Consider the following 15,204-nt stretch of genomic DNA (forward strand, 5'->3'; position numbering starts at 1 on the left):
GTTGATGTTTGCATGGCAAAAATGTACATGTCATTGTGCAAGACAATGAAGTCTAATTCCATGGAATTGCTGACAGGGATGGCTCCTCCGGTCAAATTAAACCAAGAACTAACACTACCACCCAGTGGCACAACGTGTCACATCAAAATCTGGCAAGACTTTAAAAAAAAAATGTATTTCACCTTTATTTAACTATACAAGTCAGTTAAGAACAAATTCTTATTTACAATGACGGCCGACTCCGGACGACGCTGGGCCAATTGTGCGCCACCCTATGGGACTCCCAATCACGGCCGAATGTGATACAGCCTGGAATCGAACCAGGGACTGTAGTGACGCCTCTTTCACTGAGATGCAATGACTTAGACAGCTGCGCCACTCGGGAGCCCACACTAAAATAATGTTCACGCAATATAGGAAGTTCTAAAACCTGTATGCTGGCCCCTTTTTTTTTTGCATTTGCGCAGTATCTAGTTGGGATAACAAACAGCTTTTTAGTTACACCTTCTATGGAAGGCTGTCCTTTGTATTACAAATAAGAGAACAGGTGACTAGAATCAACTTTTTAATTTTACGTATGGGTAAACATGAACAATATTCAGAGATGAAAGGAAACCTTAACACAGGATGATTTGCCCCCCCCCCCCCCCCAACTGTCCAAATCAACGTGAATTACAATAGCTGCTTCATTAAGACAAAACTGACTTCAATCTTACATAATCGAATTTACATAACAGTAGGCCTAACATTAACCCATAGAGGTACATTATCTATTTAATTTTGTCAGCAATCATACTGGATTTTCATAGTGGATGTGTCCCAAACTGTACTCTATTCCGTATATAGTGCCTATATAGTGACTGGGGTCCATAGGGTGCCATAAATGCATAAATAATAGTGTTTAAATAAAGTGGACAGCGCGAGCTCATTACAGTGATCCATGAAGACACGACAGCAAGACTGTTCTGCAGTCAGAGGGTTCTTTCTTCTCCTTGTCATCCTTCAGATAAGCACCAACCCAACAGCTAACACACAGAAACAAGAACAATTAGGCTAAAAGTAGGTTGCAAATGGTGAGAAGAGGAAAGACATGTAGGGATGGATGGGAAGTTTTGGTCGATATTGAATTGATTGTCACTTAATATATTTAGGCGGTGAGAGTTCACCTGTTCTATAAAGGAAAGAGGATGATTCTTCACTTGGGCCCGATGTAGTTAGCTGCCTTTCCAGTCTTCTTAAGTGTTTCCAGAAGCACGTCCGTGTCCTTGTCAGACTCAATGAAAACCTTCTTGTTGGGGAGGTCGATCTCAAATTGGACACCACCTTAAGCCAACAAATAAGACAGAAAGAGAAAATGAAACAATTTTAACAAGCCAGTCAATATGACAAGTAATCTATATTTGCTGAATTTATAGAAACCAAAGTACACGATTCTCAACAAAGTGTGTGTGGATGCGAGTGCTGTTTAACAACCTCTTCCAGATGTTTCAGAATGCTGGATTTGCTGTGACATTTAGCTATAAGAGACACTCACCCAGTTTATTGAGGACTCGGGTAACTGCACCAGAGCATCCCTCACATGTCATGTCCACAAAGAATTCCTGCTTCTGTGGGAATAATTCACATTCCAGGAGTTATGCATCATTCTCATGTTAGTATGGGACAGCTAATCAGTTAGCAAGCAATGACTAGCTCAGCTATTAGTCTGATTAATCAGGCTGTAATACACAATTAAATGGTATATACAGCCTGAAACTAATGACTGCAAAATCGTGTAAATGTTTCTTACAAGTCAGAATGTGGAATAAAATTACATTTAAATTTACTCTACACCGGTTGTCTGTGCAGCTTATTTTGTTCTTCAGTTGCTTGAAATTTGAGACAAAATATCCACGGGAAAGCATTGTTTACCTGACTTTTTATAAAGCAGCTAGGTATATGTTCGGGTCTGCACCGATATTTTTTGTTGTTGTATTGGATATTCGGTTCTCTCATCAATAGCTGTTGAACCAAGCATGCCATGACAATGAAACACCATGTTTTTCTGTATCAGGGGAGGATGGAGAACATTTGTGTTGTGTTATTTTAATTTTATTTTAATCGGATTTCAAATCTTCAACAAAAAAATCTTCAATAAAAAAAAAAGAACTATACTTCCATAGGAAAGTAGTTTATCTGAACCGGTATCTAAGTGTTAGAGACCTCTCTAATACTCAGAAAGCGCAGATTCAAACTCCCCTTAACCAGCTCTGAAAGCATTATAAAATGTCAAAATACTTTCGTTGATCACCAAATATGGAGTTCATATGACTATATAATTCTAGAAAACATCTAAATATATATATATATATATATATATATTTTTTTTTAAATGTACAAGCAACCGAAAAACACTCATTACTGCCACGCACAGGTCGGGAAATCTACAACAGCTCAATACATTGGAGGTTCCAAATAGGCAATTTTTTTTCAGTTGCTTGTACATTTTTATGTAGACCTTTTTTCGAAGTACATACCGGCCGTTACGGGGGTAAATTAAGATAGTTGCTCAACGAAACTCCATATTTGGTGATCAACGAACGTATTTTGACATAACGCTTGTAAAGCTGGTGAATGAGAGTTTAAAATCGGAGCTTTCGGTCCCTAACGCCCAGATACTGATTTAGGTAAACTATACTTTCCTGTGGATATTTTGTCTCAAGGACAAACCGCACAGACAACCGGTCGAGTACGTTTAAATATAAATGGTATTAAACATTCTGGCTTGTAAGGAACAATTACACGATTTTGCAGGCATTATGCAGTTCACCAATTAATTGTCCATTACAACATGATTAATCAGACTAACTAGCTATGTATAAAGCACTGCAGTCCAATCTCAGCACTATGTAACAATAACAATGTGCGAATTTATTCAATATCTCACGGTCGTCATGTTGCTGTTGAGGTAGAGCGTAAGATCAATGGACTTTCTCCTCTTTCAACGCTTGCACGACGAACTAGCTGCTGAATATGTTGCTGCCTTGCCTTGCTTGCTAGCTAAAGTACATCAATGTTAGGGACCATCGACACGTTGCTAGATATTGGTGAAAGTAACTTTGCATATTTGACTCAATATTTACATGTAGAAAGTTGGTGGGACGAGTGCACAATTATACTGACTAATATCAATAGAATTATTTTGCAGAACACTTTCAAATTACATTATTTGGGGAGAAGTCGTTTTTTTTCATAAAAATATTGCTGCAGGTAACTTTTCCAGAGCCCTTAAAACGTCACACCGGAATACGGGCTTGGAAGCTTGGAACATTGTGGATTTTTTTTTTTTTTTTTTACAAAACTGCTACAAATTAACCAAATATGAGAGACCGCGAAAAAGAAACATATCACAATAACGATAGATTATGGCGCGCATTTTCTGATAATAACAACTAGCCCAGCTTGCTCCATGGGACAACACGCAGGGCTCACGCTTGTAGCAACTTGACCAATTCAATGTTTGGGGTGATGTTTCATACCAGACAATCGGCATGATTTCACACTAACGATAATTGACTTAATTTTGATGGAAAGTTAGTTTGCTAACAAGCCAGCTAGCTAGCTACAAAACCAAGCACCCAAAATGCAATCAGCTGATATGCGGCATCTTCCAGATCATGTGACCAAACCCCCTGTGTTTCGGAAGGGGTCTTCAGATAGGTAGCACTAGCAGTTCACTTGTAATTGAACCAGAGATCGCCTCTTCCTCTCACAACCAGTACAATATCGACGGTAGGAAAAATACTGCTTTAGCAAGATATGCCTCTCCAGCTAACTTCTTTGATGTAAATACTACCGAGCCAGGAATCACAGCTTTACAGGTGAATTAACATACAATAATCATGGCAAACTGACTAGCTAATTAGCCAGGATTGGAGCATGCAAAACAAACGGATGTGTTGTCAACTAACATTATCCAGCTGGAGGTGGTATAGCTGTAATATGTGATCAAACAATGATGTTGTAACTTGATATAGGCTAGTTTGGCTAACGAATACAGCCCCAACAGAACGGTTTCTGATAATGGCTTTGAGACCATTCAAAACAATATGACAGTTTTTAAACTGCAGTAAAAGTGTACTAACTGCAGTCGACTGTGGTATTTTGGACGCAGTAATTGCAGAATTACTGCAGTTATACTGCACCCTTACTGCAATCTTTTTTCGTAAGGGGGTCATAGCCTTGCTACTATAAAGTGCAGTACCTAGTTAACGTCATACCAAAAGCTTTTTTGTTGTTGTCTACTAGTAAAATAAGTGGATAGCTGTGGGTAAGTAGCTACAGTAGCTAACTGACAGCTACTGTGCGAAAGCCCTTTTATTGGTAATTCTGTTCATTGATGATCAGTTAATGTATCCTTATTGTGTCCACATACAGCGCATTCGGAAACTATTCAGACCCCTTGATTTGCCCCCCCCCCACATTTTGTTACGTTTTTTTCCCCTCATCAATCTACACACAATACCCCATAATGACAAAGCAAAAACAGGTCTTTAGAAATGTTTACAAATTCATTAAAAAAATAACAGACCTTATTTACATAAGTATTCTGACCCTTTTCTATGAGACTTGAAATTAAGCTTAGGTGCATCCTGTTTCCATTGATCATCCTTGAGATGTTTCTATGACTTGATTGTAGTCCACTTGTGGTAAATTAAATTGATTGGACATGATTTGGAAAGGCACACACACACCTGTCTATATAAGCTCCCACAGTTGACAGTACATGTCAGAGCAAAAACCAAGCTATGAGGTCGACGGAATTGTCCGTAGAGTTCCGTGACAGGATTGTGTCGAGTCACAGATCTGGGAAAGGGTACCAAAGAATTTCTGCAGCATTGAAGGTCCCCAAGAACACAGTCACAGAACAATGAGACAGATATTTCACTGGATGTATAAATGTGAAGCATCCGGTTGGCGTTTCCACTCACTACCAAATATGGTAATGAGAGGAAGCCCACTGTCAGGCAGTGGGAGAAGATGGAATAAAATTGATTTTGGCTGACATGCAAATCTTCCCATCAATTACACATTTGATCTCAATACAGTTCTTTGTTCCCAAAAGTAAAGTCTGTTATGAACAGAACAGACTAAGTTTTGTAGACTTTACCCTTTACAAAAGTTGTAAAAAATCGTACTGTTTACGAGTGCAAAGGTACATTTAGTTATTGCACATGCGCACTTCACAGATTAGGCTTTCCCTAACGGAAATATGTAGATGTATACTAGAACGCGCCAATAGGATATCGCTAGCGCGTGCTTGGCTCTGCCCACCTCCTTGCTTGTTCTGCCCACTATGACTCATTTGTTCCTGTTGGAAACGACAAGCTGTGGTCTATCTTGGCTTAGTTATAAAAATCTTTGACACAGTGGCCTCCATCATTCTTAAATGGAAGAAGTTTGGAACCACCAAGCTGGCCACCGGGCCAAACTGAGCAATCGGGGGAGAAGGGCGAAGCGGATGGTCACTCTGAAAGAGCTCCAGAGTTCCTCTGTGGAGAGGGAAGAACCTTCCAGAAGGACATCCATCTCTGCAGCACCACCAATCAGACTTTTATGGTAGAGTGGCTAGATGGAAGCCACTCCTCAGTAAAAGGCACATGTAAGCCCGCTTGGAGTTTGTCAAAAGGCACCTAAAGACTCTCAGACCATGAGAAACAAGGTTCTCTGGTCAGATGAAACCAAGATTGAACTCTTTGGCCTGAATGCCAAATGTCAGTCTTGAGGAAACCTGGCACCATCCCTATGGTGAAGCATGTTGGTGGCAGCATCATGCTGTGGGGATGTTTTTCAGCGGCAGGGAATGGGAGACTAATCAAGATCGAGGGGAAGGTGAACGGAGCAAAGTACAACGAGATCTTTGTTGAAAACCTACTCAGGACTGGGGCGAAGATTCACCTTCCAACAGGACAACGACCGTAAGCACACAGCCAAGACAACACAGGAGTGGCTTCGGGACTAGTCTCTGAATGTCCTTGAGTTGCCCAGCCAGAGCACGGACTTGAACCCAATCGATCTTCTCTGGAGAGACCTGAAATTAGCTGTTCAGCAACGCTCCCCATCCAACCTGACTGAGCTTGAGAGGATCTGCAGAGAAAAATGGGAGAAAATCCCCAAATACAGGTGTGCCAAGCTTGTAGCGTCATACCCAAGAAGACTCAAGTAAAGGGTCTGAATACTTATGTAAATGTGATATTTCAATTTTTTTCTTTTTAGTACATTTGCAAAAAAATCTAATGTTTTTTGCTTTGTCATTATGTGGTATTGTGTGTAGATTAAATATATATTTTTAAATACATACCAATCAATTTTAGAATAAGGCTGTACCGTATCAAAATGTGGAAAAATTCAAGGGGCCTGAATACTTTCCGAATGCACTGTAAATGAGTAATGACGTCTGACATCACTGTGCCAGGTTCTTCAACATTTTAGGCTAATCCAAGCATGTTTATATTCAGATGCAAAGTAAGGGTTAGTGGCCATGCAGTTTTCACACAATGTACAGGTAACTGCTAAAATAAAGGTTGTTTGTCCGTCACCAGATCTCAACTAAGGCAATATATATGTAATTCATGTTTTTTGGAGCTATATTCCAAATGCCTGTATCACAATAATCAAGTTGTTTCTTTTTTTTGGTCTTGTCTCCTTCACTCCTGCTGTGCTGTGTGCACCTTGCCATTTTACACCAGAGATCTGTATATAATGACGAGATGCCTCCGTCCTAACAATGGGAGTCGTTGTCACGAAAGTGGGAAGGCAGACGACAAAATTAGCCCATAGAAAGGCATTGGTCTTATTTTGAGAGATTTTGGCCAGAGTGAAACCTCTCGCTTTGCCTCTTCCTTTCTGTTTTATACACACACACACACACACCAAACCCCTCCCCCCGCCACTCTCAAAATCAAATATATGTTTTTGCAACATGCTTAATAAACCAACAGGTGTAGACTAACAGTGAAATGCTTACTTAAGGGTCCTTTTACAATGCAGAGAGAGAAATAAATGCAGCGAAATAAATAATAGAAAAATAATAATACAAGGAAATAAGTACACAATGAGTATTTTTATTTAACCAGGTAGGCTAGTTGAGAACAAGTTCTCATTTACAACTGCAACCTGGCCAAGATAAAGCAAAGCAGTTCGACACATACAACAACACAGAGTTACACATGGAATAAACAAACATACAGTCAATAATACAGTAGAAAAAAAGTATATATACAGTGTGTGCAAATGAGGTAAGATAAGGGAGATAAGGCAATAAAATAAGCCATAGTGGTGAGGTAATTACGATATAGCAATTAAACACTGGAGTGATAGATGTGCAGAAGATTACTGTGCAAGTAGAGATACTGGGGTGCAAAGGAGCTAAATAAATACAGTATGGGGATGAGGTAGTTGGATGGGCTATGTACAGGTGCAATGATCTGTGAGATGCTCTGACAGCTGGTGCTTGAAGTTAGTGAGGGAGATAAGAGTCTCCAGCTTCAGCGATTTTTTTTTTTTTGCAATTCGTTCCAGTCATTGGCAGCAGAGAACTGGAAGGAAAGGCAGCCAAAGGAGGAATTGGCTTTGGGGGTGACCAGTGAGATATACCTGCTGGAGCGCATGCTGCAGGTGGGTGCTGCTATGGTGACCAGTGAACTGAGATAAGGCGGGGCTTTACCTAGCAAAGACTTGTAGATGACCTGGAGCCAGTGGGTTTGGCGACGAGTATGAAGCGAGGGCCAGCCAACGAGAGCGTACAGGTCGCAGTGGTGGGTAGTATATGGGGCTTTGGTGACAAAACGGATGGCACTGTGATAGATTGCATCCAATTTGTTGAGTAGAGTGTTGGAGGCTATTTTATAAATGACATCGCCAAAGTCGAGGATCGGTAGGATAGTCAGTTTTACGAGGGTATGTTTGGCAGCATGAGTGAAGAATGCTTTGATGCGAAATAGGAAGCCGATTCTAGATTTAATTTTGGATTGGAGATGCTTAATGTGGGTCTGGAAGGAGAGTTTACAGTCTAACCAGACACCTAGGTATTTGTAGTTGTCCACATATTCTAAGTCAGAACCGTCCAGAGTAGTGATGCTGGGCAGGTGCAGGCAGCGATCGGTTTAAGAGCATGCATTTAGTTTTACTACAATTTAAGAGCCGTTGGAGACCACGGAAGGAGTGTTGTATGGAGAGTCGGCCCAATAATTGAACCCTGTGGCACCCCATAGAGACTGCCAGAGGTCCGGACAACAGGCCCTCCAATTTGACACACTGAACTCTGTCTGAGAAGTAGTTGGTGAACCAGGCGAGGCAGTCATTTGAGAAACCAAGGCTGTTTAGTCTGCCGATAAGAATGTGGTGATTGACAGAGTCGAAAGCCTTGGCCAGGTCGATGAATACGGCTGCACAGTATTGTCTCTTATCGATGGCAGTTATGATATCGTTTAGGACCTTGAGCGTGGCTGAGGTGCACCCATGACCAGCTCGGAAGCCAGATTGCATAGCGGAGAAGGTCTGTTTGTTAACTTGGCTTTCGAAGACCTTAGAAAGGCAGGGTAGGATCGATATAGGTCTGTAGCAGTTTGGGTCTAGAATGTCTCCCCCTTTGAAAAGGGGGATGACCGCGGCAGCTTTCCAATCTTTGGGGATCTCAGACGATACGAAAGCGAGGTTGAACAGGCTAGTAATAGGGGTTGCAACAATTTCAGCAGTTAATTTTAGAAAGAGAGGGTCCAGATTGTCTAGCCCGGCTGATTTGTAGGGGTCCAGATTTTCCAGCTCTTTGAGAACATCAGCTATCTGGATTTGGGTGAAGGAGAAATGGGGGAGGCTTGGGCGAGTTGCTGTGGGGGGTGCAGGGCAGTTGACCGGGGTAGGGGTAGCCAGGTGGAAAGCATGGCCAGCCGTAGAAAAACGCCTATTGAAATTCTCAATTATCGTGGATGTTTTGGTGGTGACAGTATTTCCTAGCCTCAGTGCAGTGGGCAGCTGGGAGGAGGTGCTCTTATTCTCCATGGACTTTACAGTGTCCCAGAACTTTTTGGAGTTTGTGCTACAGGATGCAAATTTCTGTTTGAAAAATTTATCTTTATCTTTCCTAACTGCTTGTGTATATTGGTTCCTAACTTCCCTGAAAAGTAGCATATCACGTGAGCTATTTGTTGCTAATGCAGTACGCCACAGGATGTTTTTGTGCTGGTCAAGGGCAGTCATGTCTGGAGTGAACCAAGGGCTATATCAATTTCTGGTTCTACATTTTTAAAAGGGGCATGCTTATTTAAGATGGTGAGGAAGGCACTTTTAAAGAATAACCAGGCATCCTCTACCGACGGGATGAGGTCAATATCTTTCCAGGATACCCGGGCCAGGTCGATTAGAAAGGCCTGCTTGCTGAAGTGTTTTAGGGAGCGTTTGACAGTGATGAGGGGTGGTCGTTTGACCGCAGACCCAATACGGATGCAGGCAAAGAGGCAGTGATCGCTGAGATCTTGGTTGAAGACAGCAGAGGTGTATTTGGAGGGAAAGTTGGTTAGGATGATATCTATGAGGGTGCCCGTGTTTACGGATTTGGGGTTGTACCTGGTAGGTTCATTGATAATTTGTTTGAGATTGATGGCATCAAGCTTAGATTGTAGAATGACCGGGGTATTAAGCATGTCCCAGTTTAGGTCACCTAGCAGCACGAGCTCTGAAGATGGATGGGAGGCAATCAATTCAAATATGGTGTCCAGGGCACAGCTGGGGGCAGAAGGTTTTCTATAGCAAGCGGCAACGGTGAGAGACTTGTTTCTGGAAAGATGGATTGCTAGAAGTAGATGCTCGAATTGTTTGGGCACAGACCTGGATAGTATGACAGAACTCTGCAGGCTATCTCTTCAGTAGATTGCCACTCCGCCCCCTTTGGCAGTTCTATCTTGTCGGGAAATGTTAAAGTTAGGGATGGAAATTTCTGGGTTTTTGGTGGTCTTCCTACGCCTGGATTCAGACACGGCTAGGACATCCGGGTTGGCAGAGTGTGCTAAGGCAGTGAATAAAACAAACTTAGGGAGTAGGTTTCTAATGTTAACATGCATGAAACCAAGGCTTTTACAGGTACAAAAGTCTGGGGAATGGGAGTGGAGCTAGGAACTGCTGGGCCTGGATTAACTTCTACATCATCAGAGGAGGAGTAGGATAAGGGTACGGCTAAAGGCTATAAGAACTGGTCGTCTAGTACGTTCAGAACAGAGAGTAAAAGGAACAGGTTTCTGGGTGCGATAAAATAGATTCAAGGCATAATGTACAGACAAAGGTATGGTAGGATGTGAATACAGTGGAGGTAAACCTAGGCATAGAGTGACGATGCGAGAGATATTGTCTCTAGAAACATCATTTAAACCAGATGATGTCACTGCATGTGTGGGAGGTGGAAGTGAAGGGTTAGCTAAGGCATATTGAACAGGGCTAGAGGCTCTACAGTGAAATAAGACAATAATCACTAACCAGAACAGCAATGGACAAAGCATATTGACATTAGGGAGAGGCATGTGTAGCCGAGTGATCATAGGGGTCCAAGTGAGTAGTTAAGCTGGCTGGAGACACGGCGATTCAGACAGCTAGCGGGCCAGGTCTAGCAAGCTAGCAGAAGGGCCTTAGAGGTCGCGACGTAAGACGTCTGTTGTAGCCTCCTTGTGCGGAGCCTCCTCGTGCAGACCAGCATTGATGGATTAGTAGGGTTCCGTGTAGTAAAGGTGCCCAGTCCAATTGGCAAAATGGGTATAGTTGCCCAAGAAATTGGCCAATGGACCTATTCAGCTAACAGTCCGATATGCTCTAGAAAGCTAGTGGACCGCGGCTAGCAGGCTAGCAGATGGGCATTCAGGGGACATCGCGACGGAGGGGCCTGTTGCAAAAAGAACCCTCGGGCAGATTACATCAGTAGTCCAGTCGTGATGGATTAGCAGGACTTCGTGTAGTAAAAGGGGTCCAGGCCAATTGGCAAAATAGGTATTGTAGCCCAAGGAGTGGCTAACAATAAGTAAGTAGTAAGGATAACTTGGCTGTATACACAGGGTACCAGTACCGAGTCGACGTGCAGGGGTATGAGGTAATAACTTGGCTGTATACATGGGGTACCAGTACCGAGTCGACGTGCAGGGGTACAAGGTAATAATGTGGCTGCATACACGGGGTACCAGTACCGAGTCAACGTGCAGGGGTATGAGGTAATAACTTGGCTGTATACACGGGGTACCAGTACCGAGTCGACGTGCAGGGGTACGAGGTAATTGAGCTAGATATGTACATATAGGTAGGGGTAAAGTAACTAGGCAACAGGATAGATAGTAAACAGTAACGCCAGCGTATGTTGAGTTAAAAGAGTAAAGGTGTTTACAGTCAAAACGCAATAAGGGCCAACGGAGCGTAGCACAGTGTTGCAATGTCGTTTTTCGTCACAAAGGGGATGGCTCCTTGTAATACGCGCCGTCTTTGGACGTATCATTCCTTGCGAATACTGAGGGGCAGTTTTATTTTATTCTTTTCAACGGAAGTCCCGCCGCTGTGTCTGTATCACATTTTTTCCGGTATCCCTTCTGCTATAAACACAGGAAAGATGGACGTTCGTCTACTTCTGGTATAAACACAGAAGAGATGGACGTTCTGCTACTTCTGGTATAAACACGCTTGTACTTCTTACAAGCTTCCTTTTTTGTGCTTTTTATTTAGAGATTTGCTAAGCACAATTATGTCTATGTCCAGTTTGGAGGAGCGTCTGTGCGAGCTGGTGAGACAATACGAGGACCTCGTCGATGTGGTTGTATTTCAGACAGGCAAGCAAAAGACAGCTGGAGGGAGATATCACGAAGTGAACACCAATACCGATATTAAAGAAACATGGAGAAAGATTTGGGACCGGTATGTTTGCAATCTGAAAAGGGTTAAGGAGACGAGGAGTGTAGCTGCCGCTGGTGTGTGTCCCACCGATTGTCAGACAACTGGATTGGCTTTGTGTTCATGTGAAACATTGTCAGACAGACAGCAATATGCCAGATACGATATGAGTCCTTTTGTACAGTCAGTGTGTGTTTGTGATCTTATGTTTAGCAGACCTAGCTAGAACATGTGAAATCAGCTCTTTTCTGGATGGGAGACATTGAACGGGAAATATTCAGTGCCAAAAACCGAAGGGTCACAGTCAACCTTTCTGCAGTACTTACTGGCTAGCTGTGCATTATCTTGTGCGAGATGTGAGGGGCAAGCCGCTGAAGCAAGTCGTCAAATCTGGCAAACAACATCCGAAAATATTGAAAATGTCTTTCCTCGTCAATGCTTCGCATAGGTTGGACAAGAGACGTGTAATTCTCCATTGTCCCGACGAACTTGCCATTTTCTCAGTCTTTCCCCCCCCCCCCCCCTTCTCCTCCTCATTAGTAATAGCAGTTCAAGCTGTTGTTGTTCAAACGCTAGAAGTTGCAATTCAAAAAGAGACATGTTTGCTTCTGTGGCTAAAAAGTAGCGTCAAAAAGCATAGAACACCAGACTAGCCCGGTATATAGCTAGGATTTGTAAACAGGCATAACATCAGATACGGAAGTTTAAACATCGTCGCTAGCTAGAGTCAAAAAGAGTGCCTCGGCTCCTCTTGTTTGGTAAGCTAGTCTGGTTCCCCCTAGTGGACATCCACAACACAAGGCTCCTCTTGCTTGATAAGCTACTCTGGTTCCCCCTAGTGGATATACACAACACAAGGCTCCTCTTGCTTGTTAAGCTACTCTGGGTCCCCCTAGTGGATATCCACAACACAAGACTCCTCTTGCTTGGTAAGCTACTCTGGGTCCCCCTAGTGGATATCCACAACACAAGACTCCTCTTGCTTGGTAAGCTACTCTGGTTCCCCCTAGTGGATATCCACAACACAAGGCTCCTCTTGCTTGGTAAGCTACTCTGGGTCCCCCTAGTGGATATCCACAACACAAGGCTCCTCTTGCTTGGTAAGCTACTCTGGGTCCCCCTAGTGGATATCCACAACACAAGGCACCTCTTGCTTGGTAAGCTACTCTGGTTCCCCCTAGTGGATATCCACAACACAAGGCTCCTCTTGCTTGGTAAGCTACTCCGGTTCCCCCTAGTGGATATCCACAACACAAGGCACCTCTTGCTTGGTAAGCTACTCTGGGTCCCCCTAGTGGATATCCACAACACAAGGCTCCTCTTGCTTGGTAAGCTACTCTGGTTCCCCCTAGTGGATATCCACAACACAAGGCTCCTCTTGCTTGGCCAGCTACTCTGGTTCCCCAAGCCCCCTAGTGGATATACTGTACACTACACAAAGCGGACTTCCTCTCTGGGTGTAATGCAACGAAAAGTGTCCTCTACCCCAAAAAAAGACCACCCACGTGCACGCACGCACGTAGATCAACGGCGTGGAGCTGAAAGCCGCCTTATAGTTTAAAAAGGGTCAACGCATATAGCTAACTATTTTAGCAGACTTATGGCTAGGGGGTTGAAGCTGTTCAGTGTTGGCTCCAGACTTGGTGCATCGGTACTGCTTGCCGTGCGGTAGCAGAGAGAACAGTCTATGACTTAGGTGGCTGGAGTCTTTGACAATTTTTAGGGCCTTCTGACACCGCCTTGTATAGAGGTCCTGGATGGCAGGATGTACTGGGCTGTACGCACTACCCTCTGCACCACCTTGTATAGAGGTCCTGGATGGCAGAATGTACTGGGCTGTACGCACTACCCTCTGCAGTGCCTTGCGGTCGGAGGCCAAGCAGTTGCCATACCAAGCGGTAATGCAACCAGTCAAGATGCTCTCAATGGTGCAGCTGTAGAACTTTTTGAGGATCTGAGGGAATCATGCAGAATCTTTTCAGCCTCTTGAGGGGGAAGAGGTGGATGTCGTGCCCTCTTCACGACTGTGTTGGTGTGTGTAGACCATGATAATTCCTTAGTGATGTGGACACTGATGAACTTGAAGCTCTCAATCTGCTCCACTGCAGCCCTGTCGACATGAATGGGGGCATGGTCGGCCCTCCATTTCCTGTAGTCCACGATGGCTCCTTTGTCTTGCTGACATTGAGGGAGAGGTTGTAGTCCTGGCATCACATTGCTTGGTCACTGACCCCCTCTTTGTAGGCTGTCTCGTCGTCAGTGATCACGCCTATCACTGTCATGTCGTCTGCAAACTTAATGATGGATTTTGAGGTGTGTGTGTGTGTGTGTGTGTGTGTGTGGCCACACAGTTGTGGGAGAACAGGGAGTACAGGAGAGGACAAATCACTCACCCCTGAGGAGCCCCCATGTGGGTCAACTTGGCGAATGTGTTGTTGTGAACCCTCACCACCTGAGGGTGGCCCGTCAAGAAGTCCAGAATCCAGTTGCAGAGGGAGGGGTTTAATCCCAGTATGCTTAGCTTCAAAGATGAGAGATCACTTCCTCTCTGACAAGCGGTGTCAACTCACTATTTGAGTTTTGGCCCAACCGAATGGGTCATATGGACACCGAAATACATGGAGACGTTATTTAGTAGAGGAGAAGTTAACTTTTCTAATGATACCTTTTATGTCTCAACTCCTCAAATGCGGCCTAGCAGACACTACTAAAACAGGAGTATCAATGAATATTGATTCTGGAAAATGAATGCGCAGTTTGTTGCATCATTTGAGCAAAACACTGTTATACTAGCTGTATAGTCTGTTGTTTGATAAATGTGCAATAAGCAGAAAAAATAACAATTTATATAAGGATTTGGCAACTCATTCTCATTTTGAGAAATAAGGTAGGCCACTTGATTTCAACATCTGAACAAAGTGCATGCTGGACAAGCTAGCGTGCTGTTCAAACAGTTGGAGACTGACAGAAGGGTGTGTTCATAACAATTCAACTGTTCTACCTTGTTAGCGAGCAAATAGATAAAAGTTGGCTAAACTGGAAATATAAGGATTAGCTGGCTACTCACTAGAATGTGGGCTTGTGCTTGAGAGATTGTTTATTTACATTTACATTTTTACATTTTTAGTCATTTAGCAGACGCTCTTATCCAGAGCGACTTACAGTAGAGTGCATACATTTTATTACATTTTTACATACTGAGACAAGGATATCCCTACCGGCCAAACCCTCCCTAACCCGGACGACGCTATGCCAATTGTGCGTCGCCCCACGGACCTCCCGGTTGCGGCCGGCTGCGACAGAGCCTGG

General features: G+C 43.5%; 2 protein-coding genes across 3 annotated transcripts in view; one reads left to right on the forward strand and one right to left on the reverse strand.

Moving 5' to 3' along the window:
- Positions 1-628: 628 nt before the first annotated feature.
- On the reverse strand, positions 629-3,037 carry LOC120062079 (copper transport protein ATOX1-like). The gene is made up of 4 exons (XM_039011884.1): positions 2,927-3,037; positions 1,535-1,607; positions 1,167-1,323; positions 629-1,025 (listed from the first exon to the last, which is right to left on the reverse strand). The coding sequence occupies exons 1-3, from the start codon at positions 2,933-2,935 to the stop codon at positions 1,196-1,198; spliced, it is 210 nt and encodes a 69-aa protein (XP_038867812.1). The 5' UTR covers positions 2,936-3,037; the 3' UTR covers positions 629-1,025; positions 1,167-1,195.
- A 643-nt stretch (positions 3,038-3,680) lies between these two features.
- The window catches only part of LOC120062519 (proton-coupled amino acid transporter 1-like), an 83,061-nt gene continuing 71,537 nt past the window's right edge, over positions 3,681-15,204 (forward strand). Inside the window, exon 1 of one of the 2 annotated variants that reach the window (XM_039012556.1) lies at positions 3,681-3,860. The gene's annotated coding sequence lies outside the window, so the exon portion shown is untranslated. The remainder of the gene's footprint in view (positions 3,861-15,204) is intronic. The other variant, XM_039012557.1, reaches the window with a different exon arrangement.

This window comes from Salvelinus namaycush, chromosome 17 (genome assembly GCF_016432855.1).
Source record: "Salvelinus namaycush isolate Seneca chromosome 17, SaNama_1.0, whole genome shotgun sequence".
NCBI classification, from domain to species: Eukaryota; Metazoa; Chordata; class Actinopteri; order Salmoniformes; family Salmonidae; genus Salvelinus; species Salvelinus namaycush.